The 20,643-nt window shown below is 35.7% G+C and overlaps 1 protein-coding gene across 2 annotated transcripts in view; it reads right to left on the bottom strand.

Moving 5' to 3' along the window:
- Window positions 1-1,032: 1,032 nt before the first annotated feature.
- Window positions 1,033-20,643, bottom strand: part of MAN1A1 (mannosidase alpha class 1A member 1) — a 158,082-nt gene continuing 138,471 nt past the window's right edge. For both annotated transcript variants that reach the window (XM_081040532.1, XM_081040533.1), the window contains 5 exons: window positions 16,914-17,029; window positions 12,142-12,361; window positions 11,221-11,393; window positions 4,129-4,244; window positions 1,033-3,747 (listed from right to left, as the gene is read on the bottom strand). In XM_081040532.1, coding sequence (XP_080896658.1) covers window positions 3,621-3,747; window positions 4,129-4,244; window positions 11,221-11,393; window positions 12,142-12,361; window positions 16,914-17,029 — 752 coding nt within the window. In that variant the 3' untranslated portion in view covers window positions 1,033-3,620. The remainder of the gene's footprint in view (window positions 3,748-4,128; window positions 4,245-11,220; window positions 11,394-12,141; window positions 12,362-16,913; window positions 17,030-20,643) is intronic.

The raw sequence follows: 20,643 nt of genomic DNA, 5'->3' as shown, positions 1-20,643 counted from the left end.
TAATTATGGGCAGCAATAAAAACATTGCTAATTTTTACGATTATTTACTCAAAACAACATGCTTTGTAATACTGGTACTTAATATTTTTAAAAATGTACTTCTTATTGAAAGACTAATAACCATAGCAAAAGCCTATGAATATAAGGTGGAGTCTCATTCATTCATTCATTCACTCACTCACCCGTTCACCAAATAGTCACTGTGTGCTACCACCGTGCTAGATGCTGCTCTAGGCACTGGAGGTGGGGGTGGGGTGGGGTGGGGAGTGGTGGCGGCAAATAAAGTAACTTTCTATTCTCATGAAGCTTAAATTCTAAGGGGTTAGACAGACAATAACACATAAGGAAATGAATATGTAATCTAACAAATGTTAAGTAGAAAATAAGAGTAAGGGAGAAAAGATGATGGGAAATTTTATATTGATTTGTCAAAAAAAGCCAATCTGGTAAAGAGCCAATTGAGCAGACACTTGAATAAAGGGAGGAATGAACCAAAAAAGTATTGGGGAAGGAGAGCTCCAGGCAGTGAGAACAGAAATCAAAATGTCTGAAACATTCTCGTAAGTACAGCATGAAAGTGAAAAACCTAAGTTTTTTCAACAATATTGGAGGCTCTCCGGTGGCTTAAGTTCTCTCTTTTCTACTAAGCCTCTGTGACACTCAAATCCTAGTGACGTCCTGCTCCTGCGAACAGAATTTAACTTGTCTAACTAAAGGTGGCTTTGTTTTGTTTTGGTGGAAGGGTGAATCTGATCTCTTTTGATTACAAATTTAAGAACACGGATCATACTTTATGCTATTTCTGACACCAACTCCCCACCTCCACCCTACGTACCTTGGTGTTGAACATATGTAAGATTCTTAATAAAGGTATCTGATTAACCAAATGCTGTGTATGCAAAAATCTTTCCTTGTCAAGATACTCTGGGTGTTGTATAGAATCATTATTAGGACCTAATATTTCCATTTGCAACTGTACACTCACCCGTACATAGACAAAAGCTTACTTAAAAGGAGAAAAACATAACAAATGAGGAGATATATTAAAAGACTTTATTCACAATAGAGAAATTTTACAAATATAGTTTTTAAAAATTATGTGTCAATCTATTATGTTTCTCGTAACATTAAAGATTTATATAAAGTTGGAAATGACAGACTGAATTTATGCACAAATCAAAATCAATGTAAAGAAGGCGTAATACATATGAAGGACTTATGACAAACATTGTGTTCTGTAAATTGCCGTACAACTTACATGTGTAATATTAATTGCACAAAGTATACCCGAAACATATACAGAAATACAAAATTAAGTGCTATTTTAATTATTCACTTTTCAGATGAAATGACTGAAAATGAATGAAAGACCATGTCTACCTAAGGACTTTAGTTGTTTAAAATGATTATCAAAATATAATGTTAATTAAATTACATCACCATAACATTAATCTCGTTTATATTTTTGGTGTTTTGGGAGTTATGTTAAAAAGAAATCCAAGTTCTAGAATTGGAAAAATTTTATTCTTGACATTGGCAGAGCAACATATAGTGCAATCTTTTTGCCTATGTGTACCAAGATATAAAAAGTACATTATAGTGCAGTATGTACATAAACCTGATATTAAAAAATCCTATCTGCTGCAGAAATACGTATCGGCTTTGTGCTCTTTTAAATCAAATTGAAAAGCAAAGAAAATGAACTTAAAGGACATTCATATGAAAATTATAATCTAAATACACATGGCCCAGTTTTGACAACAATCTTTTATATTTTGCCTTTAAGTCCTGGGAAAAAGGACTCTATCTGTTCATTTCATAAGGCGAGCTGAAGATACGAGTAGAAGATATTCTGGGTCTCAAAACACATTAATTTGGCAGCAATGATGTACCAAAGGCTCTTTTTCATTTACTGATTTTATTAATTTATTCTTTGACATATACCAGTATACAATATTGAAAAAAAGAGCAGGTCACACAAGGTGGTCCTTTCAGACAAAGGAAATCCTTTGAAACACTTTCAAAAACTGAAGTAGGTAAAATAATGAAGTCCACTGAGATCCAAGAAAATAACTGTATTAAAAAATATTAGACTGAACCCTCAGAAATTGCTAATATTGGATAGATGTAAAACTACAAATGCAGCTATTGCATATGCTTCAGCTTAATCCATGGGGTTGCACTGATCTATTTGACCACGGCTAGGTTGAAAGTTATAGTCTTTGTACCTCAGAATATACATCATCGTATTAATCTTTTCATGGGAATATACATAAAATATGAACCAATATGCTAAGAAAACAAGCTGTCACCAAATCTATTCTTGAGAAAACCATTAATATCTCAAAACAACACTCTAAGCAATCATATAATTATCTTGATCTGCTGCATGATTGTAAGGGATTGGGAGCGTCCAATCTCACATATTCGTTCTAAGCTGGGGTCACTATGTTGAATTTAACCAGATAAAATATACTATATTTTTATTTGGCCTAAAAGTTTATTAGATTTTCCTCAATAGACCATGAATAGAATCATTGGCAAAGCTTCTTTCAGAGTTAAATCCTGCTTTAATAAACTGATATGAAATAACTTAACTACTATTCGAGAAAGGGCCCTTTTCAAATCTGAAAAATCTGAACCACAGGTAATGCTTCCTTTTTCTCAAGAAAAAAAAGGGTACAGATGAAATGCAAACTAAAAGCCAAACGAAATACTCACCCTTTCTTTAGAGACCCAGTTCTTCATGTATTTAGTAAAAAGCAAAAGCTGACACACTAAAAGTGATACTATTTCCCTTAAAAAATATATATAATTCAGTAATAGCAGAGAACTGCAAAACTTGAAAGCTCACTTTCTTGTGTGGTGGGTAAAGAAAGAAATTAACCAGTACATGATCCAGAAATGACACAGGGCATTTGAAGTAAAATGTGAGAACTAATTCACAAATTAGGAAACGCTAATACAATTAACCAAAAAAAATATACGATGGTTCCAATGAAATGAGGTCAATATGAGATGATCCTTTTGGGATGACATTCTAAGTTGAATTAAAATGTGAGTGAAGGATTTTAGAAGACTTTCTATCAAATAATGATAGACCCGCATAAGGAGGCCGTCACAGTTATAAGATCTGTCTCTGGTGGATAGACAAACCATATTAACATTGAAATTGAAAAGGAAAAAGCTTTTTTAATATTTAATTTATTATTATGGCTTTTTGCAACATGGCAAAACATTACAGCTTAAAGCAGACACCATCTCCTCATAGAGGAGGAAAAAGTTTTGCAGTCAAATCAAAATTGTAATTAAGAGGTCATTGGTATACCACTGTATCCAGTTTAATAAAAATGATACTATACCTTCATGAACTCCAGATATAAAAGGTTACTTAAAATAAAAAACCTGTGATCTACTGACTGAATAATAAAGCATATGAAAAGGAATTTAGGCCCATCTAAGCCTATGATGATCAACATAAAAGACTGCAAAACAATTTTAGAACTTAGAATAATCACAGAGCTAGTAATAAAAATTCATCATGTGCCTGAACACCAGGAAAGGAATTATTAAGGTGTGCAGTCAAGGGAATGGAGCAGAGTAAAATATAAAATGTCTTTTTATTTTTCATTGACTTCAACTTCCTTTTTATTCGGATAGAGTACAGGGAGAAGATGTGCCTCAGTATTGAAGATCCAGTGTTCCAGTGGAAGTAGATCGTCATCAGAAAATATTAAGTACAAATATCTGGAGAGAGAAGCATGAGTATATGAGGCAGTGAAACCACAAAGGTACAGCAACATCCGCATCAACGTCTCCATTCAGCTTAGGGAGAGCCATGGACAATAGTCAAGTATAGCAAAACCCTGAAGGAATAGACTCATTAGTGCAGAGTGAGAAGTTACTCTGTGCTTTGGTACTAGTGTATGAGAATCGTCAAAGCAGTCCCAAGTCATCAAACTTAATACAATGACTGAAAATACACCTGCAATTCCTGCCAGGCATGTAGGATGGCATGCCGAGGCAGGCATATTTGATGGTATTCGAACGTGTTCATGATAAAGACATGTACAAAGAAAGTCTGTCCAGGTACCTCGGCCACATACTTTTAGAATAATTTTTACTTACTTTAGTGTCTCTGCCAGGAAGAAACTTTGCTGCACATCATCGTAACTGTCATGTTTGAGGTAAACATCCCTTAGGCCCGAATAGCCTCCGTTCACTCTGCAGTGATTTTCCAGAGCCTAAGTTATAAAGGGGGAAAAAAGTGGTCATACTTCAGTCAACTGATTGTCACTAATTTTTGTTATTAGATTGTAAAATTCAAATAGAATAAGGATTCAAGTGGAATGATAGATTGTAACGGTTCTGGGTGAAAATTTAAAAAACTATAAAATGTAAATGCAAATAAAGTATGAAAAGTTAAAGGACACATATATGGAACAATATGTCTTATCACCCAACTGGAAACACTTCTACATTTACTTTTGGAATAATTTTTCAGTGATTTTTTACTATTTCCTCCTATAATCTACAGCAGGGTTCGTCAAACTATGGACCACAGGCTAAATCCTATCTGCTGTCTGTTTTGGTAAATAAAGTGTTATTGAACCATGGCCAGGCTCATTTGTTTACATGTCGTCTGCAGCTGTTTGTTCTCTACATGGCAGTTGAATAGTTGTGTATGGTCCCCTAAACCTAATTTTCTCTAGCTCTTATAGAAAACATTTGCTGACCTTTGGTCTAGAATGATTATTCATATCAAATGGAATTATAAACCACTGGCTGAGAAAGTGTACTGGACCCAAAACAACTGCTACTATAATCAGAACATCTTATTTCTTAAAAATCGATTGTGGAATACTAATTAATGATATTGGTGACAGAGATCAAGGAATGGAAAATGGAAAGCAGTGAGAAAAATGTGGCTTATATCTATTTCTAAAATATATATTTCTTTTCTTTAATCTGGGCTGGAAGAAGATGGGATGAATCCACTGGTAACTATCTAGAGACAGGATTGTACATTCCTGTAGCTGTCTATTATGAGTATTCAGAAAAGAGATGTGTTGGGCAGCATGGGAATGAAAAATTCGGTAACAACCTAAAATGACTTGCCTTCCACTTTGTCAGCTGCCACTAAGTTCATCACTCTTTGTATTTTGAAATTACATTGGCTGCTTGGCTAGTTACCAGGTCTATTCATCTCTAGGAAAGTTATTTTCAACCCACCAGATCATATTAATCCTATTAACTATATGGTCTCATAAAAATTGCCATCTGAAACCTGGTTCTAATTTGTAGCATATGGGCCAAAAAAAAAAAAAAAAAAAGAAAAGAAACAAATCAACTTTAAGACTAAAACTCTAATATTTATAATAAAATTAAGAAAATATAGAAAACATTAACAAGATAAAGTAATTCTTAGGTTCTCATGTAATCTTAAATTTATTTTTCAGGTGTCTCTTATGAATCATAACCCTGTCACTGTTTTTTACATTCATAGTTATACCCTTTTCTCCCAGTTAGCCCAACTACCAAAAAGATGGAGAGCTTATCAACCTTGTCACATTAGTTGAGAAAAATCTTTATTGGCTGAAAAAAGGTTTTGGAGGAAAACATGGCTCTAAGAATGCAGAGCCCAGAAAAGAGGAGAGAGAAGGCAAATCCCGTGAGCAGGGACAAGGCGCTGAGAGCTCATCTTCTATCTGCAGATACTGATAATGAGGAAATTGATTTTTCCACACTCGGGCTGGAGGGCAGAAGGCACAGAGCATGGGGCCAGGAGGAGAAGCATTTAATTACCAAGTTAAAGAAAAATCTAACTGGCAGGCTACATGTATAAAGAAAATGTCTCATGATTTGGTACTTTTTAAAAGCCCCCGGGAAAATAAGATCAACTTAAAAGAAAAAAAAGCTTTGATCATATTCTTAGTTGCAGACAATGAGCAGAATGGGGGAAAGTCTTGCAAAAGGAATTTTCGGGTCCAATTATTTGATTTGTTTTTCCTTCCTTCCCTTTCGATCAAAGTTCTTTTTGATGAAAAACTCATATACCAGATACATTGGAGTAGGCTAAAAACTATTTTTAAAAACAGGAAAAAAATCAGGATTTAGAAAAAATGGGCAAGTTTATTGTTATGAACATAATGAAATTCTAGTTCTAGACATTTCCTAAAAAAGATTTTAACCAAAAAAACTTTTCTTGGTTTTTCTCTAGAAGTTCTTCGGTGATAATCTAAGGACAGGTCCCTCCCATAGAAATGTCTTTAAGCTCCTTCTTTCGTTATAGAGAAAGAGTTGTGAGGAGTTGACAATGCACAATCGTTTTTCCTGTTTTCATTGTGCCCCACTGGTTCTTTTTCACTACAGTCCTACTGTGGAGAGCCACAGCAGTTAAGAATACAGTGTGAAGTTTTAGGGAAGGGGGCTGCGTGCCAGCTCAGGACTTGCTAATGGTGGCCGCAGAGGCTTCTGAACCCGGCAGTGTCCTTCTGCTCAACATGGGGGGGTGTTGTGAGAATAAAACAAGATGAAGACATACTTAACATAGTGACAGAGGCCTGTCAGAGGTTCAGAGAGGCCTAGCTACTTTTACTTTTTAAGGCTTTTGGTTGGGGAAAAAAAAAGGAAAAATGCCAAAGAGGCATTTTAAACTTTAAAAAAAACAAAAAATCTTCACGTCAAGTCTAAATTTTAAGATGTTAGGAATGCAAAGCTGGGGCCAAGCAGCTCTCCTGGGCCCCCATTACAGGCTTTAGTTTTACAGAATCTCAACAGTGGAAGGATCTATCTATGTAGCATAGTCTGGTCAGAACGTCATTTTACTACAGTCTGTTCTTGGAACTCAGCCTGTAGGCATAGGGACAACCTCGACTTTAGTAAACGCTTACATTAATAGTGACCCAAGGTGACTGGAATGTGCTAATAACAAAGAAAAGAATAGGAGGATGTTTACAGTGACTGGAGCTCTACACAAAGGAGGAAAGACAAACCTGACTCCATGTGACTGTGCTTTTTGAGGGGGAAAGAATAGAAGCAGCGTGACTTAACTCCTAAGTCAGAAAGCATTACTGTGAGAACAGAAATGCATTCTCTTATCTACCAGGTCAGATCAAGAGCTGACCCATGGAGATTTCCAAAAGTAGATCTTAGGGGACAATGCTAATAATAAGGTTAACTGGTTGAGTTTGGTCTGGTTCAAAGGTGGAAGGAACCAGGCAAAATGGTCGTATCAGAGTCTGAAACAGGTCAAGCCTGGCAAGGTAGAAGTAGGAGCTGGGAAGACAAATCCTATCTGAGAGCCAGAATGTCCACAGGAAAATGGTTAGATTTAGGGGACTAGAGAAAAATGTCTGTGCAAAAAAAGAAAAGAATATTCCTATGTAAGGCTTATCTGCCACTGTGGCCCAGTGGAGACACCATATAAATCTATACATACATACATACATTTATAGACATTATACAACTCATATTTACTTACATATATATGAATGTATATGTATAACATAGTATGAGCTTTAGCAGAATATTAATTACACATGTTAAACTGGGAGGAATTTCATAAATTCCTTCATGATATTATAGAGAAAAAGCAAAAAACTACCCAGGTAGATTTTTTTTCTGTTGGGTAAATTCCCAAGTGCTTGGACACCTGTGATTGATGGATTACTGGTAACCTGTGGAGAAAGCCTCTAGTGCTATACGCTGGATTATATACCTTCATGTCTTGTTTGACACTGTTATTCAGAAATGTAGTTAAGAGGTAGAAAGCAGGTTTATCAAGCGCATTAGTGAAAGAAGGCTGGGAAGGGAGTACTTGTTAGAAAATAGGAAGATGGCTGACTAGTACTTTACAAACTGTAATTACGTGTGAATGCAAGCACAGAACAAAAGAGCTATCTTGACAGTAGCTAATGTAGTAGCTAACATCACTGACCATAAGTTCAGTGTAAGTAGGGGTTTTATAAATCTACTAAAAGAGTAAGTTGGACCACAGTCTGCGGGAAATAGCACTCAGAAGAGAGGTTCTTGAGTCACATTGCTCAAGCCTGAAAGACACAGCTGGAAACCACGCCATGAGGAGAAGGTGGAAGAAAAGGACAAATGAGGGAAAGAACAGTTGGCAGAATATGCTGTCTGCAGAAATCTGAAGAGATGAAATGAAGAAGAGAGAGGGGATTTTTTCCCAGTACCCCAGAGCACAGAACACCGTAAATTCTGGTTATAAAAGAAGCACCTTTCTAACACTTTCAGCCATTAAAAATGGAATGAATTGCTTTATTAGGAGTGTATCCCCTTTTGCTACAAAGCCCTTGAATTGACGGGGAGTAGCCATCTGGCAAAGATATGGAGAAGAGTCTTTTCTTTCAGTGGGAGGCTGGATGAGGTGATTTTTAAGATCCTCTAAGTTTTGGTTTGCATTCTTTTGAAAACGGAGCATGAGACAAGGGTTGGATGCAGGAACTTTTTTGGGAGGTGATATCAGGAAGTGAGTGTGGAGAGTGAAACAGAGAAGAAAGAGGAGCTGTGAAATATGTTGAGCAGGTTACAAGTGTGCGCAGTGAGGGCTCACTCCCGCTAGAAATCCTCTGTATAGAAAATGTATAGAATGCATCTCAGAATTATTCTTTAAAGAAGGAAGAATTTACGTTTCTGTTGTGCATTTCTAACAAGTTACCAAACGGTGCTCATGTTGTTAGCCTGGGAACCACACTTAGAGGACCACTGGGATAGACTATCAGACTAACTCTTCAGCTGGGGGTGGGATCAGTGTACTCTGAGTCACGTGGGCTGCATGAAGGAGAAGTGAATGCCTGAAAATACCAGGGGAAGAGAGGAATGCATTTAGGGTAGACCATCAGCTGATGTCCCCCAAACCAGAGCTCCTCAAACTTTAATGTGCATGAATCGCTTGAGGATTTTGGTAAAATGCAGATTCTATTTCAGTAGGTCTTGGGTGGGTCCTCACATTCTGCATTTCTACCAAGTGATGCTAAAGGTGGTGGTCCATGGACCCCACGCTGATGGAGGACGCACTACACCCCCTTTCTTTGGTTCAGGCTTCCACTTTCCTCCAGCTACATGCTACAGTAACTTCCTAACAGGGTTCCCTGTATCTCGATTGTGAATGGTCCAACTGGCGTCTTAGAGCAGTCCACAGCATTCCCTATCAACCACAGAATCCAGTCCAGACTCCTTGTCTTGGTATTCAATGCCCTTTGAACCTACTCCCCGGTGTGAATCTTCAAGTCCAGTCAGAATCTCTGCACACAAAAACAAACAGACGACAGACAGACAGGCAAACAAACAACAAAACCAAAACAAAAAACAAAGAAGGAAGAATAGGACAGTCATCCATCAACTCCCAAACCTCAGTGGCTGAGGCCCCTGGGACTGTTAACTCTCCTACACTTCCCAGACCACAGCCAGCCTTCTGGGAAGGAGCTGTGAGTCAGAACAGCTGAGAAGCACAGGCACTTGAATGATGCTGGCAGCATTTGAGGGCACTGCCCACTTCATCTACAGCTGACACACAAGCACAGGGGGCCAAGGGGATGTAACACAGGGGAAAACAGTGCTGCCACATTGGCTAAGCCTATGATCTTTGTGCTTTAAAAAAGGCAGGAGCCCCCAGCGCTCCTTCTTCCCCACTACATCTCAAGTTGTGGCAGAAGTTACTAATGGCAAAAATGGGATCCCTGTGTTATGATACAAGGAAACAATTTCACATCATATTCTACACTAAAAGTTGGCAATAGATAAAATTCCTAACACATAAAACCAACCTTATTACCCCATAAACAAACAAACTCCTCTGAAGAATCAAGCAAATCAAAACTTCCTGCCCATATGGCAATAGGGATTTACTTACGTTCCATTTTTGATCAGTTCTTGCATACATTTTGCACATTTTAACATCTTTAAAATTGGCATGTCATGATTTAATCAGTAGTGCACTTTCTTAGTGGTATATAAAATAATGGTGTTTTTAAAATTAATTATGGTGTTTTACATTTGATGAAATATGCTATTCCTGATATTTTATATTTAAATTGATATTTGGTATTAATTCCTTTGTTGGCCTACTGAAGACCAAAATAATTCCCTATCACCAAAGCTTAGATAAACTACAATTTTAATACATTTGTCAGAGAATAAAACATAAATTTACAGAAATTGGAATTACCACTGACTAAACATAAATAGAAAAGTTTGCAAGAAAAAAGATGCCTAAAGAATTGTTATTACTTAAAATGACTAATGACTAGTGATAAGACACACACTAAATGAAGAGGGTAATAAGCAAGATTCATCAACGGTTTCCTAAGATATTAAATTTTACACAAAGGCAATATTCATCTTAGATTTTTCTGAGAGAAGTTATTCATAATGGATGGCTTGTAAAGACAGCTAACTTTCTAACAAAGAGGGCTAGAGAAGAAGAGAGTGTAATTAAAGTGGTTGCTTGTTCTTATCCCCTGAATTCCCTCCCACTCCTTTCAGAATAATAGCTCTTAAAATTAGACATTGTTTGATGCATATCCTGGAGGGTACCTCCGCTGGCATCCAGCACACAATACATTAGTTTAGGAAGATGATACACCATATTCAGCAGGAAGAGACCCAAGACGTGACAAAGATAATTAAAACAGCACACTAGCCAAATGGAAAGCTTATAGATATTCAGAGCAACCTGCAATTAGTGGAGGAATATTCTTGCACAAAGTAGTTCATCTATAGGTTCTTTCTAAAACTTAGATCTATGTAGCTAATTTACTTTAAGTAAGAGCATTGTCTTATCATTTCTATGCCCAAAGACTGATAGAAAAAAGCAGAACAAAACAAAAAACCTAGTGGATTTTTGAAACAGACAACAGGCAGGGGTGACTACCCCCAAGTTGCCTGTAACCCTTTGTGGAATTAAGCGGTCATCACTTTTATCGTCATGGAAACTTAATTTTATAATATGCATTTCTAGCTATACCCTTCGATGTCAAAGTAGGTATATCTATCTATCTATCTATCTATCTCATTACGTAAGCAAAGCTGAAGCCAGAGATATAGGATGACTTAATTGAAAACAGTCTTAAAAGGAAAAAAGTCTGGTCAAAGCTTTAAAAATCACGGAAAAGTTGATATGCTAGATTTAGAGGTACCAATGAGCATTCATTCCTGAGACATTTATCTATAAGAAGCAAAGGCAAATTAAAACATCACCTCTACGGCTTCCCAGGCCCATTTCCTGTACTTAGGATCATGAGTCAGTCGCCACATGTACATGTAAGTCTCAACAACCTCTGGCCGTAGGATGTAGTATTTTTCATTTTGCCTCGTAGCAATGGCTTCAACACCGCCATCGAATCTGAAAGCTTCTGGTCCCAGTTTCACAACTAAAGAATATGTAATGGGTGACAAAGGTTATTGTCCTGGACAATGGTTAGTATCTATAACTTAAATGGAATTAGAACGTACTTTACAACATTCAAGAAAGATGCCAAATCATTTAAAGGAACAGTTATAAATATCATATAGTAAATAATATTCAATATACTTTTAAAATTTAAAAGAATCCAGTTTAGAAAATAGTGATGATTCTTTCTTTTCTTCCATTTAACCACCATTTGTTAAGCACCCACCACATAGGTACAAGGCCCCACAAAATAACTTATTAGCTAGCTAGAAAATCAGTGGTTGAGAATTTTAAGTCATTACGTCATGAAAGGTTATTTAATCTTATTGCTTCAAACTTCTATTTTATAAGAAAGGAGCCAGACATATAACCTATTTCATGGAGACACTGCAAAGATTAATAATAGTTTACAAAAAAGTACTAAGTTTGTCTTGCACTGTTACCCAATGTTCTTTTACTTAAAGCAGGGTCACTGTATTAGACTGGTGTAATCCTTTATGGCCTAGATTTTTATGTCTTGGCAAACTAACGGTAAATCCTTTTTTATGTGCAAAAGCAGTACCTCTTAAACTAAAAATATAAATTCCTTTAAGATATGATTAATATGGTCATTAAGTTTCATCAGGCACAGCACATATTCTTCTGAAGGTAGCAACAAAAAAGTTCCTTACTGAATGAAATGAAAGCATGTAGGACTAGATTATCAAGGAAGAATAACATGAACTCACACGTGCGATTATAAGACTCATGACAGGTACGGGCAATCTCAGCCCCAAGTTGAAGGTAGTGCTGGGTCAGGCCTGCTGGAGCGTCGTCTGCCCCCAGAGCAAACATGCCTCCAGCAAAGCAGGTCAGATGGCCCATCTTGTGTTCCAGGAGGCCCCCTTTCCACTCAGCGATGTAAGTCAGCCCCCTACTAGACTTGCGGATCAAGTGAGTCTCAATTGCCTGAAAATAACACTTATTTTCAATATTTGCAATTTCTTCTCAAATTTATACTATCAACAACCCCCCAATATTTTTTTTAAAGGATAAAACATCTTTCACAATTTGAATTTGGTGTTACAAATCCAATTCAACCTGAAATTTTATGTTATGGCTTTCTGTATTTTTCCTCTAGTCTATGCCTTACTAGTGAGGTTAGTTAGAATTCATGTTCTTGGGCAGAGCAGTGAGTTTTGCTTGTTTCCAAGACAAAACACCCGTAGTCCTCATACCTCCAAAACTCTCCCCTTCTCAAAAATAGTATAGTGGTAACAGTTGATTTAGTGCATTTCCCTTTTCACAAATGGAGAAACCACACAAAGCACAGGCCCTACCATGGAGGAGGAACGGAACATACTCATGTGTGAAATCAGGCTGGTGGTATTTACCCCTCCTTTCGTTCTCTGAGGTTTGGAGGGTAACAAAATAGTGGGAAAGAGGAGCTGTTTCCGAGTCAGATTGCTTGGTTTCAAATTCCAGCTCTGATAAACTTTTTTGTTTTCTGTGAACTCTGCATGTAATTTGCTTACTGTGTTCCTAAATTTCAGTATCCTTATCCATAAAACGGGAATAGCAGTATCTGCTGAAAAAACTCTGCAACAGTTTGTTTATCCTGTGGTCAGTACCGTGACTAGCACTTGATAAAGGTCATTGACCACGTCATTCACTTCTCCATTGTGTTAACACTGAACTAAGTCCCCCCGCACCAATAATTCTACAAAAAAAACCATTAGTATACAATGAATAAATATATTCAAAACACAATGTGATATATAGATGATGTATTGCAGAATTGTACACCTGAAATCTATGCAACTTTACTAACAACTGTCACCCCAATAAACTTAAATTAAAAAAAAAAAAGATCTGTACATTGGGAGAAAAGATAATGTTTACAAAAAATTATTTATAAAACACCTTTTATTTCTGCCCCAGGACTGTTGATATTCTTTTAAAGTGGAGAGAGAAAATAAAATACGCCTTATATTTTAAAGCAGAAATGAAGCTTTTTTAGAATGATTAATTTCCAATTACTGTAACAGGAAATGCTTCCCTACCCCAATTACTTCATAGAAGGAAATGGGCTGTGACTGTCTATACCTGTTACACTATTATTAAAAAAGAGGTTTTTAGGAAGCACATTTGGGAATTGTAGACACAGACAAAATTTGTGATAGAGAAAAATAAATGAAAATGAATACACAGGCAGATAAAACTTTCCCTACCTTTATTAGAAGTAAACAAATGAAACCAAGATGGTGATAAATAAACACACTGCTGTGCTCATTAATTGTGGTTTAGCTAATTTTATTGATGGTTTAGTCATTACATTAATATTTCATTCTAATTTAATGCAACTAAACATCTTAGCTATTTAGACTTCTCATAGCACAAATTGCAATAAAGTCCTTCAAGCAGATACTTGTTCATCACCTAAGAAATTATTCTTCCTACATGGCAAGAGCAATAGCTTTTGAGCATAGATTAGAGAAACATTATTACTCTGCTATGGATCCCGAATAAGTACTATGTTATTTTTGGCACGATTATGACCAAGTTGCCAACTCTCAAAATAAACTATAACAAAGTTCCAAGACCACAAAGCGATGTTTATGTGGCAATGGGAAATTGTAAATAAACACAAAAGAAGCAAAAATTGTCTTAGCAGCTCTAAAAAAAATGTTGTGTCAATCCCACAGAGAATTGATTAAGAAAAAAAGAATATTGTATATTTTGTGATTTCACACTTCTGTGTTTAAAAAAAATTAGTTTGATGAAACCTGTAGAATCCTAATTGTCTAATACACCATTCACTTCGATGCATGATGAGCATGCATCACCGTAGAGTCTTAGTGTGGTTTCCAGATAAGGCCATGATAAATAGTTAAAAGCTCAAATATTTTATAATTAAAACAACCAAAGGAAACATACCACTCAGGGATTAAACACTTTCTAAAATCTACTTGGAGCTAAAACTGATGACCTATATCTCAACTGTCCAGAACAATAACGTAAGGGATCCTCCCTCCTGGATAACAACGATCTCTGGAAGTACAACTAGCACAAAGAAATGTTGCTGTATGGCTACTTCTCAACATCAGAAGTTTAATTGTTCTAGCTTTGTTTTCGAAGTTGAAAACGCATGAACTGAAAATGTTTTTACTATTAAGAGAAACAGGAAACACTTTGACTTCATTTGTTCTTAATGGATTTTCCTGTCAATGGCTTGTCTAAATACAATATGTTAAAAGCTATGTGGGTATAGTTCTAGAAACTGATGAAAAGTATTTCAAAGTCTATTTTAAAGTTCCTCTTCCTGGAACATCAAGGTCTTAGGGGGGCACTTTTAAGATTAGAATAATTAAAATATCTGTCAGGATAATAATTAAAAAAATGACATAAAGGATATTATACAGTACGGAGAAGAATACCCAAGCTTAAAACCTGAAACTTCATAGGAATGAAGAAAAATAAACCTGGAAGAGGCCAGGTGGACGGTACCCTGGTAGGCTTTTAATGTGCATCACACGCCTTACTAAAAGCGGCACTAAATGAAGGCCAATGTTCTCACTAAGGTGTTCTGGTTCCTATACGTGAAATAGTAGAACTGTATCTGCCCTACTTAGTGAAGCTCCCTATTGATCTTGGATGGGAACCAATGTAACATTCAGTCTGGCCAAGCAAGTTTCATTTATAGTTAGATAAAGAAATCAGCTTATGTCAACATCACCCAGATTTCTTCTTAGGGAGACCAATTTCAGAACAATGGCTATATTACTGAGATTACAAATTTCCATTTTTCCTCCCTACGAATTATTGCTCTCAATTATAAAAAAATTTCTAAGCAGTCAATAAAAAGGTCAACTTTTCTGATGATTTTGCCATAATTTGACATTATTTGAGATACCATGTTTCCCCCAAAATAAGGCCTATCTGGACCATCAGCTGTAATGCATCTTTTGGAGCAAAAACTAATATAAGACCCGGTCTTATTTTAATATAGTAAAAGACTGGGTCTTTAATATAATATAATATAATATAATATAATATAATATAATATAATATAATTCCACGTCTTATATAACATAATAATAGTATAATATAATACTGGGTCTTATATTAATTTTTGCTCCAAAAGATGCATTACAGCTGATGGTCCTGCTAGGTCTTATTTTCGGGAAAACATGATACTTTGATAACAATAATTATTTAAAAATGTGAATTATATAAAATGCTGTTATCAATCACGAACGTACTTGATTCTGCTAAAATATTTGTTCCTGAAAAGTTGGGTACAAGTTCAAATACTTTACATAAAGTAATTTTATTTTTTACTTTCAAACTTTATTTTTATTTTTGATTGAGGCTCAAATTTGATTGAGACTGTTTACTCTTACACTGGCCACCTCCTATAGACTTTGCTAAATAATTTCTAACTTGTCTTACTTACTGCCTGTAAAGAAATATTTACAAGTAGCACACACATTTTATTCACAAATAAATCCATAGTGGTAATATAAAAAGGAACAGGTATTGACATAAATTTTAGTTTGAATTTTGGTTCTACACTCACTCTCTCATTCGGTTCTCTTATCTGTAAAAATCAGTGAATAATATCTAAATTATTGTGAGGAAACAAACAAATATTTCATTTAAAGTATCCACCTAACGTACTACTTAGCACACAGTAGGCAATTCTACAAATATCTGTTCCCTCTCATTCCTCATCCATTATAAAGGACCATTGAAAATTATTAATAATCTCTTAAACATTAGTTTGGTTATTTCAGATTGTTATTTGAGAGTACTGTTCATATGTCTCTGGAGATATGTTTACTCCAAATGGAGGTAGCCATGAGGATTGTTTGTAAACTTGCTCAGTATTAACTTATTCAATTTTCAGAATACAAACTCAGGACTTTTTCCTCTCCATAATTTTAACTGTGACTCTAAGCAGGGAACTCATACTAATTGAAGAAAAATACCTCTTTTCAGATATATGAATCTTTTTTCAGATATGTGAATTCTTTTCACATATGTACATCTTAACTGAGGTTTGAACCATGTAAAAAACTTAACTTGTCCTGTTAGAACTAAACACATCAAGTATGATTATTACTGTGGTTCCCTGAAAATAAGACCTTGCTGGGCCATCAGCTCTAATGCGTCTTTTGGAGCAAAAATTAATAGAAGACCTGATATTATAACATAACATAACATAACATAACATAACATAACATAACATAACATAACATAACATAACATAACATAACATAACAGAATACTGGGTCTTCTCTTAATTTTTGCTCCAAAAGATGCATTAGAGCTGATGGTTCAGCTAGGTCTTATTTTCAAGGAAACATGGTATTGTTATAATTATATAGCAAATAGTGAACTCTCTAACTAGAATTATTTTGTAACCCACGCATGCAGTATTTCATTTTTTTTCATTAAAGCTTGATTAATATGCAAGTTACAAGTTGAGTGACAAAGATGATTTAAATATTGGGTTTACCTGAACAGCATCAAAATACATCTTCTTAGCTTCTAGATCTGTCTTGTCAGACATTAACCATGCCTTTAGCAAATATTCATAAAAGCTGTCTCCAAGTCCTCCAACTGATACATGATCTGCAAGAAAGGGAAATGAATTTTAGAGTGATTTAGCCTTTAATTCAGATAATGCAGCAAAATCACATTAGCAACTGGGATGTAAAACCCTACGTCAACTGCAACTCAATGTTACATTTAAATTCCAACAAATTTCTTGTTTTCAGAAAGATATTCTGAAATGAGCAGATGTGCTGTTAAGTAATGTGACATGCTCTAAATAATTACCAGGGTAGTTTTGTAAACATGAAGATAGAAACATATAATCCCCCCTAATTCCAAAAATCTGGTTCTTTAGTAAAAATACCAAATTAAAATGTTTTTCACAGTATATATTCAAATAAATTTTAATTGCTTTAGCTCTCAGTAATATAAACTATGTCAAAGCTATGAGTATAAGCAAATCTTTTTAAAATGTGGCTTCCAATAAAACAAGAAGTTCCTCAGCTTCTTGTGATTTATTATTATTATTATTACTATTATTATTAGATAGGTTTTCTAGCATTATCAATCTGAAGGGTCAAAATCCTTGAGGGGTTGGGGCTAAGAAAGAAGATAGGGCAGGAGAAGTTTTTTTTCTTAATACTCCATTTCTACAATCTTCCTTCAGTGCCATTTATTATGCCCGATCCACTATATATTACCAACAATCTTGCAGCTTGTAGGGTAGGTATCCTCATTAAAAGAGAGAAAACTGAGGCTCAGAGAAGCTAAATGAGATTAGGACCTTGGAAAGTGCCATCGAACTCTGCCCTCATGGGGTCTTACATTTGGATCTACTTGCTTTCCCACCTATAACACTAAATGTATTCTTAAAGTATGTTTAGCTACAAAAACAGATATAACCTGTTTGAAATACCATTTCTAGAATTCATAGAGAACTTGAGCATTAATTTTGGAAGATTGCATTTTAAGTTTCATAACTCAAAACTAATTTTATGTATCAATTAAAAAGAAAACAAAACCTTTATTTGTTGACTTATATAAAAGTAAATCATTATTTACACAGCCATTAAGACAATTTCCTCCTGATATCTACCCAACAACTCCATTTGGAGGTCTATATAGGGAACTAAAATTGAACAGGTTAAAACTGAATTCATTTTGTTTTTCTCCTCAACCTTATCTTTTGCTTTGGTCCTTATCTCACTAAGTGTCCCCATCATCCTCCCAACCACACAAGTTAGACATCAAAGTAATTCTTTTCTTCTTCTCTCCCTCACTCCCTTATCCAATGCGTGAAGAAACTCTACTAATTTTACTTCCTGTGCATCTCTGGAATGCATTCCACTCCTCTCACCAATGCAATCCTGGCCCAAACTACACTATCTCCTGCATCTTAGTCTGCAATAGCCAATTAGCATGTAGCTATTTAAATTTCAGTTGATTAAAATAAAAACAAAATTCAGTTCCTCAGCCATACCAGTGCTCAATAGCTACATGTGGCCCTTGGTTACTGTACCGGGCAGGGATGATATAGAACATTTCGTCATAAAACAAAGTTCTAATTAGTCCATTCTAACTTAGTCCCCAAGTCAATGCCATATGCATTTAACATATGAATCGGATCATCACTTACTTGAAGCCTTCCATGGTGAAGACTCAAATCCTGGGTCTTTGGACACCTGGGAGGCCCTGCATGATCTAATGTCACCAGTCCTGGTCCACTTGCTCTCTGCCCTCTTGCTATATGGCCCTTCTTTTGGTTCCTTAAAACCATTAGGCTCCTTCTTAACTCAGAGATTCTAAAGGCATGATTCTCTTTGCCTGAAGTACACTCTCTGACTCTTTCCCCCTTCATTAAGTAATTCTTACTCATACTTTATACTTGGGATCAAATGTTGCTTCCCCAAAGAATTCCCCGACTGCCCACTAGGTTTCCTTGTTATATACTTTTTGATAGCACACTTGACATTTCATCAAATGGTTGAATATTTTCTTTCTGTCTCTTCCACGAGATTGTCACCCAGGAGGGCTGGGAGCAGATCATTATGTTTCTCAGTACACATTAGCCCCTAGAAAGTATCTTGCACATAGTAGGTACTCAGTAAACAATTGATGAACAAAACAAAATTCTTCTAAGTCAACCTTAATAAGGACCACACATACTCAAGCTAGAAGTGCTATATCTTTAAGTTAAACATGTGATTGTATTATTGCAGAAAGTCCAGAATTATCGTTTTAATTTTAATGTAAAATTAGTGTTTTTACACTTGTAAGACTGGTTCTTAAAATAGCAGTGTTTGAAGTGACCTTTACAGTTTCTTAAATAAATCACCACGGAAACCTCTGACATTTACAAATTAAATAGACTAAGACCTATCTCATCAGTAATAAGCCCTGTTGTTATAAACAGATTGCAGGAGACAAATCCAAGTGACGCACGGTAAAGCAAATCACTGTCCGGTTCCTGTCAAACTAACAAGGACTAAATGAAGTAATAGGAAATGATGACCACGATCCAGACACGGCCTCGAGAGTTAAAGGCGTGAGAGCTGAAACCTAACAGCCAGAAGCAGCTTCGTTTCCTTCCCGCTGGGGTTATGATTCTATACTGGATGGAAGAAGTGACTTTGGGCATTTGGTGATCTTTAGAAAACTAAAAAGGGTTACACATTAATACATTTATTTTAATTAATTTTGGTAAGGGCTAGTCAGTTTTCTATTTTTTTAATTTCCTGCCTGTAAAATTTTCATATTTGGAAAGAATCAAAATAAAGGAACATAGAGGAGAAAGGAGGAAAGTTCTTTTGATAATTTAGCATATTACTCACTAAGCTTCCCCTGTGTCTGGATGACAATTTGTATTGGCAACAGAGTCCTGTGTACATATCTAAGTGGATGTAACAGAGAACATGCCTGATTTTATCAGGAGAAACGGACTGCCTACTTTTAGAAAGAACATATGTGGTATTTTTATTCCCAAATGCTCTAAAGGTAATGTGTACAAATAGTCATTTAAATATTATGTTCTTCTCTAAAGGGGGTAATTTATCCTTTTCTTCCCAATAGAAATAGGTCCCATAAAATGATTCCTAATACTTCAAGAGAGGAAAGAAAAGAAAACAAAACAAGACAAAAAAACAAACTGCAAAAGAATCAAGATGACAAGGATTAAATACTCAATACATTCATTTTTTAATTTTGTTAATTTAATTTTGTTTGCTTTGGACTACATGTAAATCTGAGCTTCTTTCCTCAAAGCAATCCCTAATGATGCCAGTGACACTACAGGTATATTAGTGTTGTTATATTAATCAAAGAAGGGTGATAATTATTCTGTCTATAGACATCAAGCTCCCCAGGGGGCCTCAACAGTCACAAGATCTCTTTACAGTATCAGTGACCAGGACTGGAGGCTGCCTCCCAGCCAGAACTGAGGAGCAGGGGCAAACTGTTCAAAGAGAATAAATAGAACCATTATTAAAAGCAGAGGCAAAAAGATAGACTGGATACAGAGTGCATGCACATTCACAAAATTCAAGTAAGTAAACACCCACTAGGTGCAAGATACTGTGTGCTGGGTTAACAAATATGACTAAGAAAAAGTCACTGCCCTCAATAGTTTCTGATCTCTAGGTTGATGGGTATGTATATGAGTCATTAGGTAAAGGACTGTGATAGGAAAGTACCCA

This window comes from Rhinolophus hipposideros (assembly GCF_964194185.1).
Source record: "Rhinolophus hipposideros genome assembly, chromosome: 3".
Taxonomy (NCBI): domain Eukaryota; kingdom Metazoa; phylum Chordata; class Mammalia; order Chiroptera; family Rhinolophidae; genus Rhinolophus; species Rhinolophus hipposideros.
The sequence above is the reverse complement of the archived record's forward strand: the minus strand, read 5'-3'. Positions and strand labels throughout refer to the sequence as shown.